The sequence below is a fragment of the Spermophilus citellus genome, assembly GCF_964194105.1.
Source record: "Spermophilus citellus genome assembly, chromosome: 6".
Classification (NCBI taxonomy): domain Eukaryota; kingdom Metazoa; phylum Chordata; class Mammalia; order Rodentia; family Sciuridae; genus Spermophilus; species Spermophilus citellus.
In genome coordinates, this window is record NC_138187.1 from 89695308 (window position 1) to 89711061 (window position 15754).

General features: G+C 42.6%; 1 protein-coding gene across 1 annotated transcript in view; it reads left to right on the forward strand.

Annotated features, from left to right (window-relative positions):
- Window positions 1-754: 754 nt before the first annotated feature.
- The window catches only part of IL2RA (interleukin 2 receptor subunit alpha), a gene marked incomplete at its 5' end in the record, with an annotated part of 43161 nt that continues 28161 nt past the window's right edge, over window positions 755-15754 (forward strand). Inside the window, one exon of the mRNA XM_081300000.1 lies at window positions 755-938. Coding sequence (XP_081156126.1) covers window positions 755-938 — 184 coding nt within the window. The remainder of the gene's footprint in view (window positions 939-15754) is intronic.

Sequence of the window (15754 nt, forward strand, 5' to 3'; positions counted from 1 at the left end):
CCTAAAATCACTTCTAGTAGGATCCTTTAAGAGAAAGACAAATCTGAAGACAAAATATCTTATAAAACCACAACGTACTTTGAAGAACCCTGGACACCATGTTGAAATGATTATGGCTGGTACCCATTATATGTCATAGGAGGTTATTCGTGAATTCTGAGTATTAGTCAGTCCACTGCTTACTTTTCCATGATCTGAATATTGGAGATCCAGCCCCAATGCCTGCTAGACTTTTGAAAGAGACTCAGGGTTGGACTACTTTAGGAAATGCTCATCTATGGTGAAGGCTGCCTTTCCCTGCTCTCCTGTGATTGCCCCTCCATCTCCTAGGGCCCCTGCCTGCAAAGCTGGGGCTGGGGGGGGGCCCTTAGTTTTCAAAACAGTAGATGAGACCACTGCCAAGAAGTGCTTGCTCACCCCTCCTTTAACAGCAAGGGAATCTCCCTTTCCTTTTATAGATGAAGCTGAAGAAAGATTCATAAATGAAGCCTGATCCTTCTCACCAACCTCGGCCCACACCTCCCAGCAATTGAACTTGAAAAAAACCCTGGTTTGAAAATTACCACAAACTCTGGTGTCATCAAAAAAAAAAAAAAAAGAAAAGAAAAAAAGAAGCCACTTTCTATATTTGAGATCAGAGAACAGAGTGGTAGCACAATTTCCTGGCTGAACACACCAGTCTGATACTTAAAGAGAGCAACTCCTGGCTGTCATAGAGACTGGCTGGACCAGCAAAGATGACAGGTCGAGAGGAATGAGTCTTTGCTCAGGCATCCTCCCAGCACCATGTGAGAAAGCTGCTGACAGGCAACCCAACCCACTGGAGAGAATCGCTTCCTCTTTACTGTCCGAGTTGGTCCCAAGTGCCAGGAAGATGGAACCAAGCTTGCTGATGTGGGGATTATTCACACTCATCATGGTACCTGGCAGCATGACAGGTAAGAGGCCATGGTTGCCCTTGGCATCTTGAAAAGGCTAGTAGATGTCACCTCTACCCAGCCACTGAGCCAGAGGGGACACCAAGTAGAAAGTTATAAGAAGGGAGGGAACCTTGCTTCCTACCTCTTGTCTACAACCCACGGGGACCTCATTTTACACCTCGGTGGTCCCTGGTTTATAAAGCAAGCTTGGATGCTAAGAGACTCTAATCATTCACAGTTCTTGACAGTTCTGGGAAGAATAGTGATATGATATTTGGATGTTAACAGGATACTGACGAGCAGATTCCTCAGGACATTTTTCTTTATTCTCCAATGAATTTAGTTTCCCACTGTAACTCCCACCCCAACTATAATATAATATTAAAAAGCAATGGGCTGGGTTTGGGCTCAGTGGTAGGTTACGTGCCTCACATGTCTGAGGCACTGGGTTCAACCCTCAGCACCACATTAAAAAAAATAGATAGATAAAATAAAGATATGTGTCCATCTACAACTAAAAAAAAAAACCTGTTAGACAGAAAAGGACTAGGGATGTGGCTCAGTGGTTGACTGCCCTAAGTTCAATCCCCGGTAACCAAAAAAAAAAAAAAAAAAAAAAAAACTATTAGAGCCAGGCTTGGTGGCACATCCTGTAATAATAGCAGCTCATGAGACTGAGGCAGGAGGATGTTGAATTCAAAGTCAGCCTCAGCAAAAGCAGGGTGCTAAGTAACTCAGTGAGACCCTGTCTCTAAATAAAATACAAAATAGGGCTGGGGTTGTGGCTCAGGGGTCAAGTGCCCCTGAGTTCAATCCCTAATACCCCTGATCCTAGCAAAGAAAAAAAGCTATTATACCTCTCTTTATCCAGATTAATTTGCCTGAGACACCAGTAACTCATATATGAAACACTGGAATAATTTAAGAACTCAAAATATTTTAGCTTCTTTGCTTTTACTGCCTCAGGAAATAATACCTAGGAAGCTTCTTTTAAGTGAAATTTTGTAGAAATTTTAGAAAATATAAACATACATTACTTTTTCCTATATATACATATATTTCCTATATATGTATATATGTCTGCATATATATATATATATATATGTGAAAATTTTCAACTTCATCATCCTAGTTTTTTTTCAGTTTTTTAGAGAAGTAAAAATCCACCAACTTATTGCTCAAACCACCCTTTCTAATTGAATGTGAAATTTCTGATAACATTTTCCCTTGCTACTCAGAAAGATAAATAAGAAAGTATACATATATTTTGAAAGTATATAATTTCGTGTCCTAAACTTCTAGAAATAGAATCCTAAATGATTGCCAGAAGATGTGTTACGAAAAGAAAAATGATGCTACATACAAGGAGTGTGTTTGCTTGCTTTGGGGAAGTGATTACGTTGTGTTGGGAACATACTGACCAGGGTAGGAATTTCCCCACTTTGGAATTAAAGGGTTATGATTTGAACCCTTTTGTGGTTCATCCCTCAAAAGGGTCCTTGCCAGGTCAATCACACCCTGAAAAACAAAATCTTCACAGTCAATTGCGCCCTGCCTCTGGGAAACACATTTCAAGTAAACTTGTGTCATTACCAGTCCCTGGTGTTTAGCTGGGGATCAGAATGGTCTTGGTGGCAGAGTATCATGCTGACTTTTTTGTTCACTCGATTCTCCATTAGTCTACCTAACGCCTCTTCTGACCTTTCCAGTACTGCAGGCAGAAATTTTGCTCATGTAGTGAACATGACATGGCCCTGATAAACCTTGTTGGGAGGAGAAAGGCCAAGAGTGGCAACAGTCCACGTAGGGCAGTGGTGAGCCTCAAGGGAGTGTGGGCCGGAAGTAGGACTTCATGAAAGTGGAGTGCCAACAGGACCCTGAGGAACTGGTGAACTTCGGTAACAGATTCCATATAGAAAGGACAAGTGAGCAAAGACACAGCAGAGCACTAGGGAACAGCAAGGGGTCCACCATGTTCCCTGAATTGGGTGGGGATGCTGGGATGCTGGGATTGAAGACTGAAAAAGTAGGATAGGGCCAAAGAGGTGATCCAAAGCCTTGGAGAGCACGTGAAAGCCTTTGAATTTCACTTGGTAAGTAAAATTTTTAGAAAAGAAATTATCACTTAGAGAGTGACTTCTTCATGCCAGACATATGCATCTTATTTGTAATCCTTATAACTACTTTGCATTGTGGATGTCATGAACCCATAGATGAAGAAGAACTCAAAACTCAGTATCACACAGGCCATGAGAGGGCCAGGGCTCAAACCCAGCCTCCCGGTTTGTGCTCTTTTGGTTCACTGAAAACAGGGTCAGAAGTGACTCTGGCATAGATTGGAGGAAGATCAGGTACAGGGAGAAGGGCCACAGGTCTCTTCAAAATAGTCCAACCAAGAGGCCAATGAGAACCCAGTGATAAGAGAATTAAATGAATTGAGATTTTTGGAATCAAGAAACAGCACAGGAACCACTCCAGAGAAAGAAAGAATCTCATCTCAAACGTTTCCTCCCAGAGGAACTCGGTCTTAGGAGAAGGAAGTCTTTTTATTCCCCAGGAGTCAGAGTTCTCTAACGAAATCAGTCTGTCAACAGATGCAATTTCTAGCTGATTCATAAGGCAGATTTTCATTCTGAAAATTTCCAAAGCCACTATTTAAAATTGTGATGAGGTACAGGGGATGTATTAGTCAACTTAGGTGTTTTTAATCTCTATATTACTGGGTCCTGGGATGTGGTTAAAAAGAGAATTCTCCTGATGTTGTCAACACAGCACGTTATTGAAGCTACCTTTCTCAGAATTGTGGAAATTCTGAGGGCTTATATGTCCCTTGATCATCTTTTTTTCATTCTAGGAATTCTGTGATCAAATCTTCATCCCCTAGACAAAAAAAAAAAAAAAAAAAAAAAAGAGTGCGGGACTCCATCAAGGTGATATATTAGTCTGATTCTCTTTCTTGTAAAGACTGCTGCCCACGCTAGAATTTCCTACCTTCGACTTGGTCATTAAAACACAAGATGTTTAAGCCTTCACATTTAATCCTTCCATTTCTCTGGATCCCAAAGTATTATTGTGACTGTTACCTTGTTCATCTTCAAAAGATAGATCTTAGAGAGGTAGGCCTTTGCTAAGCATTTTGGAACTAACTCATAAAAATAGCCAGTAACTTTCTTTAAAACAGTGTGTCTTAAACAGGCAGTTTGACATATCACCTATGCATATGCTCTATTTTAGCTCTGAGAATCAAAAAGAATTCACTTTACAATTCGATGCAAAACAATTGACTCCCCTGGCGTGTCCAGAGAGTTGCTTATGAAGAATAGCTAGTACGTTCTACCAATCCATTCCACTGGTCTCACACATGAAAATTTTTCAATTTTTTCTTTTCCCTCTGGCTAGAGATTGGGTATTCTAGATACTTCCGAGCAATCTCTTGTGGAAGCCATTCCCATGATAGCAACAGGCACCATTAAAGCAGGCTAGCCCTCAGTACACTGGCCATTCAAGTTAATTTCCTGCTCCCTCATACCCAAGCATGAGTAGAAACCTTACAAATAAACAGAGAATTCCTTTACAAAATAGGAGTGGTCGCCTGAGATCAGCAGGGAATAGGATTAGGAGGAAAGCAAATTTTGTAGGAAATAGAAAGTGGAGTAAGGCGCCTCCCAGAGACATTGTTGGAGGACCCAAGAGAAGACATGTGAAAGACATGTCTTTTGACAAATTTCTCCCCGTAAAAGGAAAAGGTTAACCAATGAAACCTTTTTGAGAAACTTCCTTTCAGTTCCATCACTCTATCAAGAATTCGGAAAGGAAAAAGAAGCTCTGTTTAAAAGGCATTTTCAAATGGGGGTACTTTTGGAAATGAAAAAAAAAAATTTTCCCAAGCAAAAACATACCCAGCAGGGTCAGGCTTGAGAGATCTTCAAGTGTCAACAGACTAAAGCCTGGTATCTCCTTGTAGGTTATTTCCAGCTCTTCAGAGGCACTGCCCTGCCCGGCAGCATGACCCACTGCCTCCATATCCCTGCAGTGTAGGTGTTAAGGCAAAACCACTAACTATTGATGAGGTCTTCAGCTGTTGGCTCTTTAAGGGATTTTTTGCCCTTAATCAATGCCCTTGTTTCTCCTGGGAGAGGTTTTGCATGGGTGAAAACCTGTCCCTCCTCTCTTTATATGTAGACACTCACTGTAGAAAAGAAGAGAGACTTTAATTCAATGAACGGCTTCAAAAACCTACAAGCCCTTCATCCCTAAGTGTGTTCAACTAAAGCTTGCTCTAGAATCCCGCCTCTTAAATTCTAGCCCAATATCCCCTGCACATTAATTACCAATGATATCCCTTTGTCTATCCATTAGCACACCAGAATTACAGGGATGAAAAGGTTAAAATCCTTGTCTTCAAACTGCTTATCATTTAACCATGGAGATGTCTCATCTACTGAGAAATCCCCATCTGGAAGACTACCAAGGGAAGGCTAGTAGTATTTGCCAGTGAGTCCACATCTTACCACCAAATCCCTGAACTTACTTGTTTTCAAGTAAGTCACTCACTGTTTTCCCCCAAATTCTCTGGGAATTTTATACATGTTCTACTCTAACATTACTCAGATAATTTTTTTGTCTCTTTTGGCTGATTTTTAAGGTTACTCCGGAATTTGCCTCCATTAATTAGAGAACACAAGTCCCACTGGGAAATGTCTTTGGGACAATGGTTCCAGGCACCTGCTACACATCTGGGATGTTCTAAAAAGTGATGTCCATAATTGATTAAGAGTGGAAAAGTCAGACTCTCTCAATCTCTCTGGGGAGAACAAGATGTAACAATAACATTTGTTTCAACTTCCTTAAATGATTTAAGATGCAGTTAAAATTGAAACTTACCCACTTTACAGAGACAAAATGATAATTCCTTCAGTTGGTCTAATTCCATGGTTTTTATTTCTATTCATTGAGAGTAGAGTAGCACTTCTCAAACTTTAATGCATTTACAAGTCACCTGGGTATGTTTTTATAAAGCAGATTCTGATTTGAGAGGTATGGGTGTGGTGCCCGAGATTCTGATTCATAGGCTCCAATATGAAGCCCGTGTTGCTGGTGCGCATGTGTTGCTTCTACTGACCCAGAATCTGAGATTAAAATGGGAAAACCAATCTGGAAAAGATCAGATATTGATCAAATAATGCACAGTATAAAGAGCAAAACTGATGAATGTCATAAGTGATGAGAATGGGAAGGGCAATGTGCTACCTGGATAATTAGGAAAGACTTCTGGTTTTTGCTTTTAAAAAGTTGACATAAAAAACAAAAAGTTTGCAATCAGTTCTGTCCTGCTGCTACTTTGTGGCTCTGTGGAAATCATGGTTGTCTGTGCCCCCAGAACCCGGCCACTATTGTCATAATTGGCAGCTCTTCAATCTACTGGTGTGCCCAGCCTCTTGTAGGAACTCCTCAGGTTTCATCTGGTCTGCGGAGTCTGGGTTTTCTGGATCCTTCTGTTCCCCTTCAGTCCTCCTTTGACCCTCAAAGGACAGCTTGGGGTGTCTTCCTTGCATCTGAGTATGCTTCAAAGAAACCCTCACAGTCACGGCTGCCCCAGCAGGCCGCAAAACAGAGGAAATTCTGAACACCCCTCCGCATGAGTCACTACACCATGCTCAGGAATTGCCATCACTGCCCACGGAATCACCCACTCTTTTCTGTTTGGGACCAAAATAGATGCCTCCTTCAGAAGCCTGCTGCTTTCTATACTCTCAGCAATAAAAAACAAAGGCAAGGATAGGTATGTGCCTCCCAGGTGCTGAGTGAGAGCGTGGCTGTCCAGTGGGGATGACATTCAGGGTGATGAGACAGGTGGCAGGAGGAAGCAGTAGGGCCACTAGGGACAGCCCATCACTTGGGGCAGGACTTCTGCTTATTTGTTTGTCCACTCCTTAGTTTACTCATTCATTCTGTAAACATAAGAGATAGGGCTAGAGATATGGGGATGAGTAAGACCCAGTCCCTGGCCTCTGAGAGCTCATCATCTACCAGGAAAGAAACACACCATCACCATGATGACACACACTAAGTGCTAAGATACGAATTTCAAGAAAGCCAGTGGAACTTGCAGACCAGACCCTTGTTCACTTCTGCAAGCCATCTGAAATCAGTGTCTGCCTCTCATTCACACCAGCCTGTGGGACACAGAAGAGGGCGGGAGCTGCTTGGTCTTCATTAGCCACCCAAACTTCAACACCTGCAATTTTGAATTTAAAATAATACAGATAAAGGACATAATACAGACTCTTTTCTTTTGCTGAGGGAATTCCTTTCAGAAACATTTCAAGCGGCACTATTTAAATTTCCTTAATAAACTGATGGCTTCTTCAGCCCCAAGAATCTTTGAGGCAGTATTTATAGACAGTGCTAATCAACCACCATGTGCCCGAGTCTGTATGAATCCTTCCAAATCCTAACCACGCAGGACCTTTCCCAGGGAGGGAGGGACCTTGTTGATTCCGTTTACTTTATTATGGTGGAGTTCCTTTTTGTTTGTTTGGTTTGGTTTTTGTTTATGATGCTAGGGAATGAACCCAGGTCTTCGTAAGTGCTAGGCAAGTACTCAACCATTGAGGTACATCTCCAAACCCTATGATGCTTTTTTTTTAAATACCCTTTTGTTTTATTTATCTATTTTTATATGGTGCTGAGGATCAAACCCAGGGCCTCACACGCGCTAGGCAAGCACTCTACCACTGATCCATAACCCCACTCCCCACCCCTAAGTATGATGCTTTTTAAAGAAAAAAAATGCCTTTTTAAAAATATATTTATACATATATTTATGAAAGTATACATTTACATATTTATAAAATATAAAAATAATATTGCACATATAGATACAAAAATATACTATTAGCTATATATAAAAATATACTTTATAGCTATATATAAGTATTGATCAAATGAGCCCCTTGAAGTGAATCCATTCATCTCCCCAGAGAGAGCTCTGTTTCTCAGGTTACCCAGCAAAAGGCAAAGCACTCATTTCTCAAAGTCTTGTTTGAAGTCCCCGAAGCATAGGTTGACGTCATCCTCTTCCTGCCCAGGCACCCTAAGAGTTTCCTGGGAGTTTTGGGGCTGGGGATGGGGCACAGGCTGCGTGACACTGTGCCAGCTGTGGGCAAGCTGTCGGTGGCTTCCCCGGAGGAGGAAACCGGGCCGAGCTGCGACCCAGCTGAGCACCAGTGTGGTATCTGCTTCCGGTACTTGTGGTAGTAACACCTCTGTTCATAGCCTGATTTAGAACAAAAAGAACCTTTGTAAAGGGAAAGCTCCTTATTTTAAGTGGAAAGCAAAACAAACCCAAAACAAAACAAAAAAATTTTTAAGGATTTTTTGAACAAAAGGGCAGTTTCCTCAGACAGCCTGCTGATGCTCTTGGCCCTGAGCTGGAGCTGCAGCCCACAGGGCCAGCTCACCCAGCCCTGATATTCACCCCTGGGTCATTTTCTTCACTCTGGTTTTCACTGCCTCTCACCCACCAGATCATCACTTTTACTTTCCTTTTCCCAATTTATCAGCTTCCATTTCTCTGGCCCAATTTTCAAAAGCTAGTGCCAGGGGACTAGCAGAGGCCCTGGCTTTGTCCCTCTCCCCATGGGATGTGATCATAGCCACTGAGGGCTTCCATGGTCCAGCCAGGTCTGAGCCTCATGCTCTGCCTCCATTATCTCATGGAATCCTTGAAAAAATTCTAGATGGCAGGGACCATCATGAGCCAGTAATCGCTTGTTGAGAAAGCAAGGAGCTGGTCTATCTGACTGCAGCGTGCTCCCACCCTACATGAAGGAAGCAAGCCATGAAGCCATCATTCATTGCACGGGCTTCTTAGGCAAGCCCTCTGTCTACCATTTTAAGGGGCAGTAACAGGATAGCAAAGTTTATTGAAAGAGAAAGAGGAAGAGTGGAGGAAGCAACCCCATGGGAGAGCAGGTCTTATCAAATTGGAGAGCAACAACTCAGTTTTTTGTGAACTCAGTTTTTATTGGGGTTAAGGGGCACTTTCTAGAGGGTCCCATCTGTGCACCACTTCCCAGCTCTTGATGATTGACAGATTATATCAGACTTCTAAATCCCTTTTGCATCTGTTAATTCATGACTTTCTCAGGGGTGAAAAAATAATAGGTCAAGGACCTAAAGGCAACTTTGGTTATCCTGGCTTGTGCCTGCTGATTTTACCTGGAACTTGATTTCACAGACCTTGAAGCCACTGAGCTCTCTAGTCTCAGGACAGAGCATTCTCTCTTCCCTTATTTGGGGACAGCTTCCAGCAAAAACTTTTCAGTCCTGGGTATAATATGTTGTTTGTCACCAGCTTTATCTTAAGTCAGAGCAGAGCCAGAATGACTGTGTGAAGTTTCTTTAAAAACATGTTGAAGCTAGGAGCAGTGGTGCCCACTTGTAATTGAACCTACTCTCTCAGCTTGGCTAGACTGCTCAGCCTCCATAAGCACATGAGCCAGTTCCCACTACAGATTCCCTCTCACGAATCTATGGTTCTGTTTTACTGGAACAATGAGGAAGGCCAAGGAAAGACAAAAGACACAGTGAGTTCCAAGAGCTGTCACACTTGTACAAAGCCAAAGATTTGAGGCGTGTGGTGGGAGGTGGAGGCTGTTGAGGCTGGGCGTGTGCAGTGCAATGGAGCCTTCTCTGGTCTGCAGCCCTGAGAGAGGGGTGAGATGGCAGCAGGAGAGGAGCCAAGGCAAGGGACAGCAGGATTTATGCTTCAGAGAAACAGCACTGGGCTCCATGTGGAGAGTGATGGAAGGCAGACGTGATGGAGGCCCGAGGGGCAAGCTCAAAGGGTCGTGAGTGACCAAGGTGGGGACTGATGTTTGGCCAGTACCTAGCCTTTGTGCTGCTCCGTTTCTGTTTGTATAAAATAGGAGTAGCACGGATTCTCCTGGGTTGCTGTAAGCTACACAAGAAAGCCTGCCTAAGGTGACCAGGATGTGGGCCTAAGTGGCCCAGTAGACACGACACACTGGACTTAGAATTCACATAGCCAAAGGCCTTCAGCCCTTCCACGTAGATGCTCACCAGCTGCTCAAACTTGTACAGAATCATGGCCCCAGGCTGTCCTGTCTTCTCTATTTCCTTTTTCAGTGATGCTATCCACCAGGAATCCTAGGCAAAATCCCGTTTCTTCCCTTTTCCTCCTCGTGGCAGCCAACCAAGCCCCAAATCCTGGAGATTCGAGGATTAAAATTTCTTAACATTAACAACCTCTCTTCCTCCTCACCCATCACCACCCAAGCCCCAGGATTCACATGCTGTGGAACAGAGGCATGGCAGTAGAAGGTCAGAGGTCACAGTGGCCACAGGAACAGGGTGCAGCCGGCTCACAATGGGGGAACTAGAGGGCACACAGCCGCCAAATCCTGGCTCCACTATTGCTGGGCTGTGTGACTCTGGGAAAGTCACTGAATCTTTCTGTGCCTTGGTTCCTTTGTCTGTAAAACAAAAGAATAATGCCTTGCCTAATTATCGTTGAATGTAATTATACAGACGTTATGCTATGGTAGCTTATGATATATATTAATTACTTATTGCATGTTTATATTTTCTTATAATATTTAAGAGTGTTGATTATTATACTATTTTATACCATATATTTTATATTTATGTATTTCATTATGTTTCATTACAGTATAAGATATAACAAAATGACAATTATTTTAATTATTATACCATAGTAATTTACATATCTTAATTAATCATTATGTATCTACACATTTCTGGGATATGTAATATAATGCAAACTGCATTAATTTTATCATAATATATTTTATTGATGATATATTTTCATTGTGATACATAATATAACCTTAAATAATAGTTATGTTAATTGTCACTAACATTAACAACACCTCCTCCCTCCGTGGCTGTGAAGATGGGAGAGGGGATGCCCCACACAGTGCTTGGCATGCAGCACGTGCTGAGTCTCGGCTCATATGATTGTTATTATCAGTTTCTCAAAAGCTTCAGAGCAGAGTTGGCGCCTGGGCTTTCCCCAGGTGCTGAGATACCTGACGCCCCTGGGTGACACACCTGCCCTTCCCAGCCTCTTGTCTCCCTTTGGCTTATCCAGCTCCTGGTCTGATTGCACTGGGTACTATGCAGAGTATGAGAATGGGACAGAATGCTGTCAGTGTGGTAGTGAACTCATGCAGTGCCCGACTGTCCCTTCTACAGATCAACAAGTGATCTAGGCCAGGTGTCTTCATCGGGTGACCACCGTGCTGAGAAACACATAATGCACCCAAAAACTTGAGAGGCCTTAGACAAAGTGTGCACTTTCTTCAGGCAAGTGAGAAGATGGCTATTGAGTGTCTTTAAGTCCCCTGGCAGTCCTAACTTCCTACGATTTAATAAATATTTGCTGAGTAAAAAGCAATATCTCAACACCACACTGAGGAAAACATGGGAAAAGAGCTCTTGCCCTGTGTCTTAAATTCCCACATACTTGGAAGATGTGGCCACCTTGGATTTCACTTCCAAAAGAAGCCCAATGTTAATGCTGATTGCAGTATGTTATAATCAGCTTCCCATTGCTATGACAAAATCTCTGAGAAAATCAGCTTAGAGGAGAAATGATTTATTTTGGCTCACAATGTTAGTATTTGCTGTCTATGATCATTTGGCCCTTTCACTTTGAAACTCTAGCAAAGCAGAGCATCATGGCCGAGAGCATGTGGAAGGGCAGAACTGCCTATCTCATGGCAGCAAGAAAGCAGACAGAGAGAGGTGGGATGCGGAGAGAGGAAGGGACCGAGGACAACACACCCTTCAAGGGCATATCTCCAGTGACCTATTTCCTGAAACTAAGCCCCATTTCTTAAAGTTACCACCACCTCCCGATAGCACCACCATCTCAGGACCAAACCTTCAACAGGTAAGACTTTGGGAAACATTCCAGATCCAAAGTATTATACAGGAGCAGTATGCAGTCACACACTAACTGTGTCTGTTAGAAAAATAGCACCTACTGACTAAAACCATCAGAAACCTGGATTTTGTGTGTTAAGTAAGAACTTACGCAAGGTAGGAATATTTTAGAGCCAACATTTTAAAGGAAACTCTGGGGAAAGGGGAGGCTGAGCTTCCTTTCAGCAAGACATGGGGAGCAGGACAAGGCAGTGGGTAGAATTTCCACCAGCCCACTCTAAATACATAGACCCCCTCAGTAAATGCCTTCAGGATGATTTTGGTTTTCTGAGGCCACTCCTTGGAGTACAAGAAAGGGCTTTTGATTCCATTTAACCTATGGTCTTAGCAGAATCTTCTCCCAGCTCTGTGCTGCCAACCGCATCCATCCACACACACCTGAAATGTGTGAAGTGTGGGGTTTGTGGAGTATGAACAAGTGCCCTTGGTCTGTATTGAACCCATCGCAAGCAAAACCACAGTAGACGAGCAGATCAGGGCAGCGTATGAAACACCCAGGACTTGGAGCCCAAATCAATGCTTCCCCTGTACCACAGTTTGTGGCTATGTTTCCAAGTTTTGGATTGTCATTCTCCATAAAAGGGTTTGAACCTATCAAAATGGGTAATGTGAACAACCTGGATCTTGCTTAAAATGGAGTGTGAATTCTGGATGGCGGGGAAGAAAGGGAACACAGGAGGCACCATCTCAGAAGCAGGCAGAGCGCAAGTGTGGCTGAGAATGGGCATCTTGGGTGTGGTCATATGGTTGTGGCCTACTGGCACACCAACATGACACACCCTGTCTGACATCGATCCCCCTGGGCCACAATTTTGAGGAGCAGTGTTGGCATCATTGCCCTGGGTCCCCGTCATTTTCCATGTCTTTAATTTTTTTTCCTTCTTTCTGTTTCCTTTCTCTGGTCTGCAGTCTCTACCCCACATTATACTGACTTACATGGTCTTTCTTTAAAATTTCAGGGGAAATCCCATTGATATCCAGTTCAAAAATCTCCTTAGCAATATATGGTCTAGTTTCTCAGAAGAGTGTCTCTTTGCAGAAGACTGTGGGTGGGATTCACCAATTTAGCATATTTCTACTAAAAATATGACTCTGTCCCAAGAAATTGGTTTCAACGATTTGAGGGAAAACTGCTTTCAGATTTCAGAGAAAGAGCAGAGTGTTATTTCTCCCCCTTCCCCCACAACCTTGTTATTCTTATCTGATGACACTTTAATTTTAATCAGGCTGACATTCAGTGGTAAGCCTGTGGTTAACTCAGGCATGGAAGCCTGTCACCGACTCGAGGGTGAGGAAATAACCAGATCCCCACCATTCCTTCCTGAAGCATTTGAGACCCCCAAGATGAAACAGCTCAGAGACAGCTGAGTGGAGGGATACTTCTGGTTCCCTGTTTCCTTTTACCGCTGTTGTTTGTTTTGGGGGTTGTTGTTATTGTTGTTGTTGTTGTTTGGTGGTGCTAGGGATTGAACCCAGGACCTTGTACACTGCGAGGCAAGCACTCTGCCAACTAAGCTATATCCCCAACCCTCTTTTTTTCCTTTTCAAAGTAAAGAGAAAATAACTAGATCCCCTAACCCATAGTTTGGGAGTTTTTGTTGTTTGTTTTTATAACAAGTGCTGATTTTTTTTTTTTTTTCCAAAAGGGTCTGAGCCATGAGTCACTCATTCTTGGCTTGTGGGAACTCTGACCATTTGACACGGTCAGGGGAAGCCAGGCTGCAGAAACTGTGGGTCAAATAACACAAATAACTCACAGATGAGCAGGGGTAATTACGAGAGAAACCCAGGCCCGGTGGCCTTGAGATCACCTGCCCCGAACACATGATATCCCCCTCCCGCCCTTTGATGACAGTAACTTTCCTTAAATTCCCTTAAAAGAAAATAATTATCCTTATAACATGGCACCTCACTTCTGCCTCAGTTTCCACAGCGTTTATACTGCTGGAGTGAAAGGGCAAAGAGGGATCCTCCGGCAGGGGATGTAGCTCAGTGGGAGGGCACTTGCTTAGGGCCCTGGGTTCTATCCCCAGTACCACAAAAAAAAAAAATAATAATAATAATAAAATAAAGCAAAAAAGTCAAAGGTGGATAATTGTTTGAATAAATAAATTGATGGGTAATTGTGGGAGTTCTGTATTTGGGATTGGGGTCTATGACAAACTTCATGATTATGACATGCTTGGTAATTAGGAAGTTTCTATGCAAAGACACAGAATGCCTGGCTGCTAGGATATATCTGGCTACTGGGAAACTCCTGTACAAAATCACGGGATGCCCAGCTGCCATAGCAACATTCTTCACAAGTTTACCCTGTTTCCCAGGCTTGGCATGCGCAGCACTTGCCGCTCCTTGAAGCTACTAAGATAACTATGCAGGTGCACTATCTGGTTTCCTTAGCAATGTCCTTGGAGAGAAGGGGCTCTGGGTTTGTACTAACCGGGACCTTATCTCAGTTAGCTAGCACTTGGGCTTAAAGAAATACGAATGAGGATGTGGTCATGGTAACATGGTTTGTAACTTTTTTTGAGTTAATAAACTCGGCAGGAGGGAGGAGTGGACACTTCACGTCTACACTTCTTCTCCCTCTTCACTTCCTCCTCGCTGCTTCTTCTCCCCACTCCGCTCCACCTTGTCTGCCTGCCCCTACCCGGCCTGTGTCTGTCCTTTTGTTCATCTCTTCACAGGTGTTTTCTCCACAGGTATTCTTTATAGATAATATCCCCAGTACCAGTGCTGAGACACCCAAATATTCGCTCAGTGCCTACCACAATTCATGGCAAGGGAGCTAAGCAGCTAAACAAAGCTTACGGGCTGCTCTTGGGTGCCCATCTAGCCAAAAACAATGGAAGGCAGTGGGTAGGACCACCACTTGTATTTTGTGCTACCCTATTTTTTTGTTGTTGTTCTGGTCCATATGCACATATAAATTTTCACATTGCTGTAATTATGCTATTCTCAAAGTCCTTTTACCACCTCCTCCAGGAAGATGTTTTAGCCTTAATCCTCTTGCTGAATTCAACTACTGAGAGTTGAGAGCAATGATGGAGACAATTGATTTGAGAAATAAAATTAGGAGTCAGACACTCCTGCTGCGTAGAGGGCCCTGGACTGGGGGAAAGCCATTTCCCTCCTCCTCAAAGGCCCTGAGTTTGTGTTTTCCTTAGGAAGAGGCTTCAGCAAAGAATTAGGTTGACGTAAAAAAATTATTTATTCTATATATAATTTAAAATTATTAAAACTTCAAACAATACAGAAAAGCCCTAAGATTAATATAGCTATCAAATATCCATCCTCAGGATTCAATGAATGTTTATAGTTGACCTTGGTTGCTTCATGTCCGTTTTGTTCTCAAGCTTGAGTGATACCCCTTAAAGCAATGCGCACTACTGTTTTTTATTTTATTTTATTTTGTTTTTGTTTTTGATTTTCAATATACATAAATAGTAAACTTCCTTTTGAAACTTGTTTTTTCACTTAACAAATTTTTACTTAAACTTGTTTTTGAAATCTGCTCTTAACAATGCTTGTTTATGTATTTAATTATGATTCTATTGTCTGATTATGCCAGAGTTCATTAATCTAATGCCTTCTTGATTTTTTTTCTATTATAAGCAATGCAATAATGAATAGCCTTGAATATATGCACATGTGCAAAAATTTCCCTAGGAATTTTGCCTAGAAAAGATATTGCTCATTGTAGAACATGGACAGCTTCAATCTTACTACCATATTTTTAAATTTCTCTTTGAAACACCTATGCTATTCTACAGTCCCACCAGCAATTTATGAGATTTTCTGATTTCCTCACATAATCCTCACTATCATTAGCGTTACAA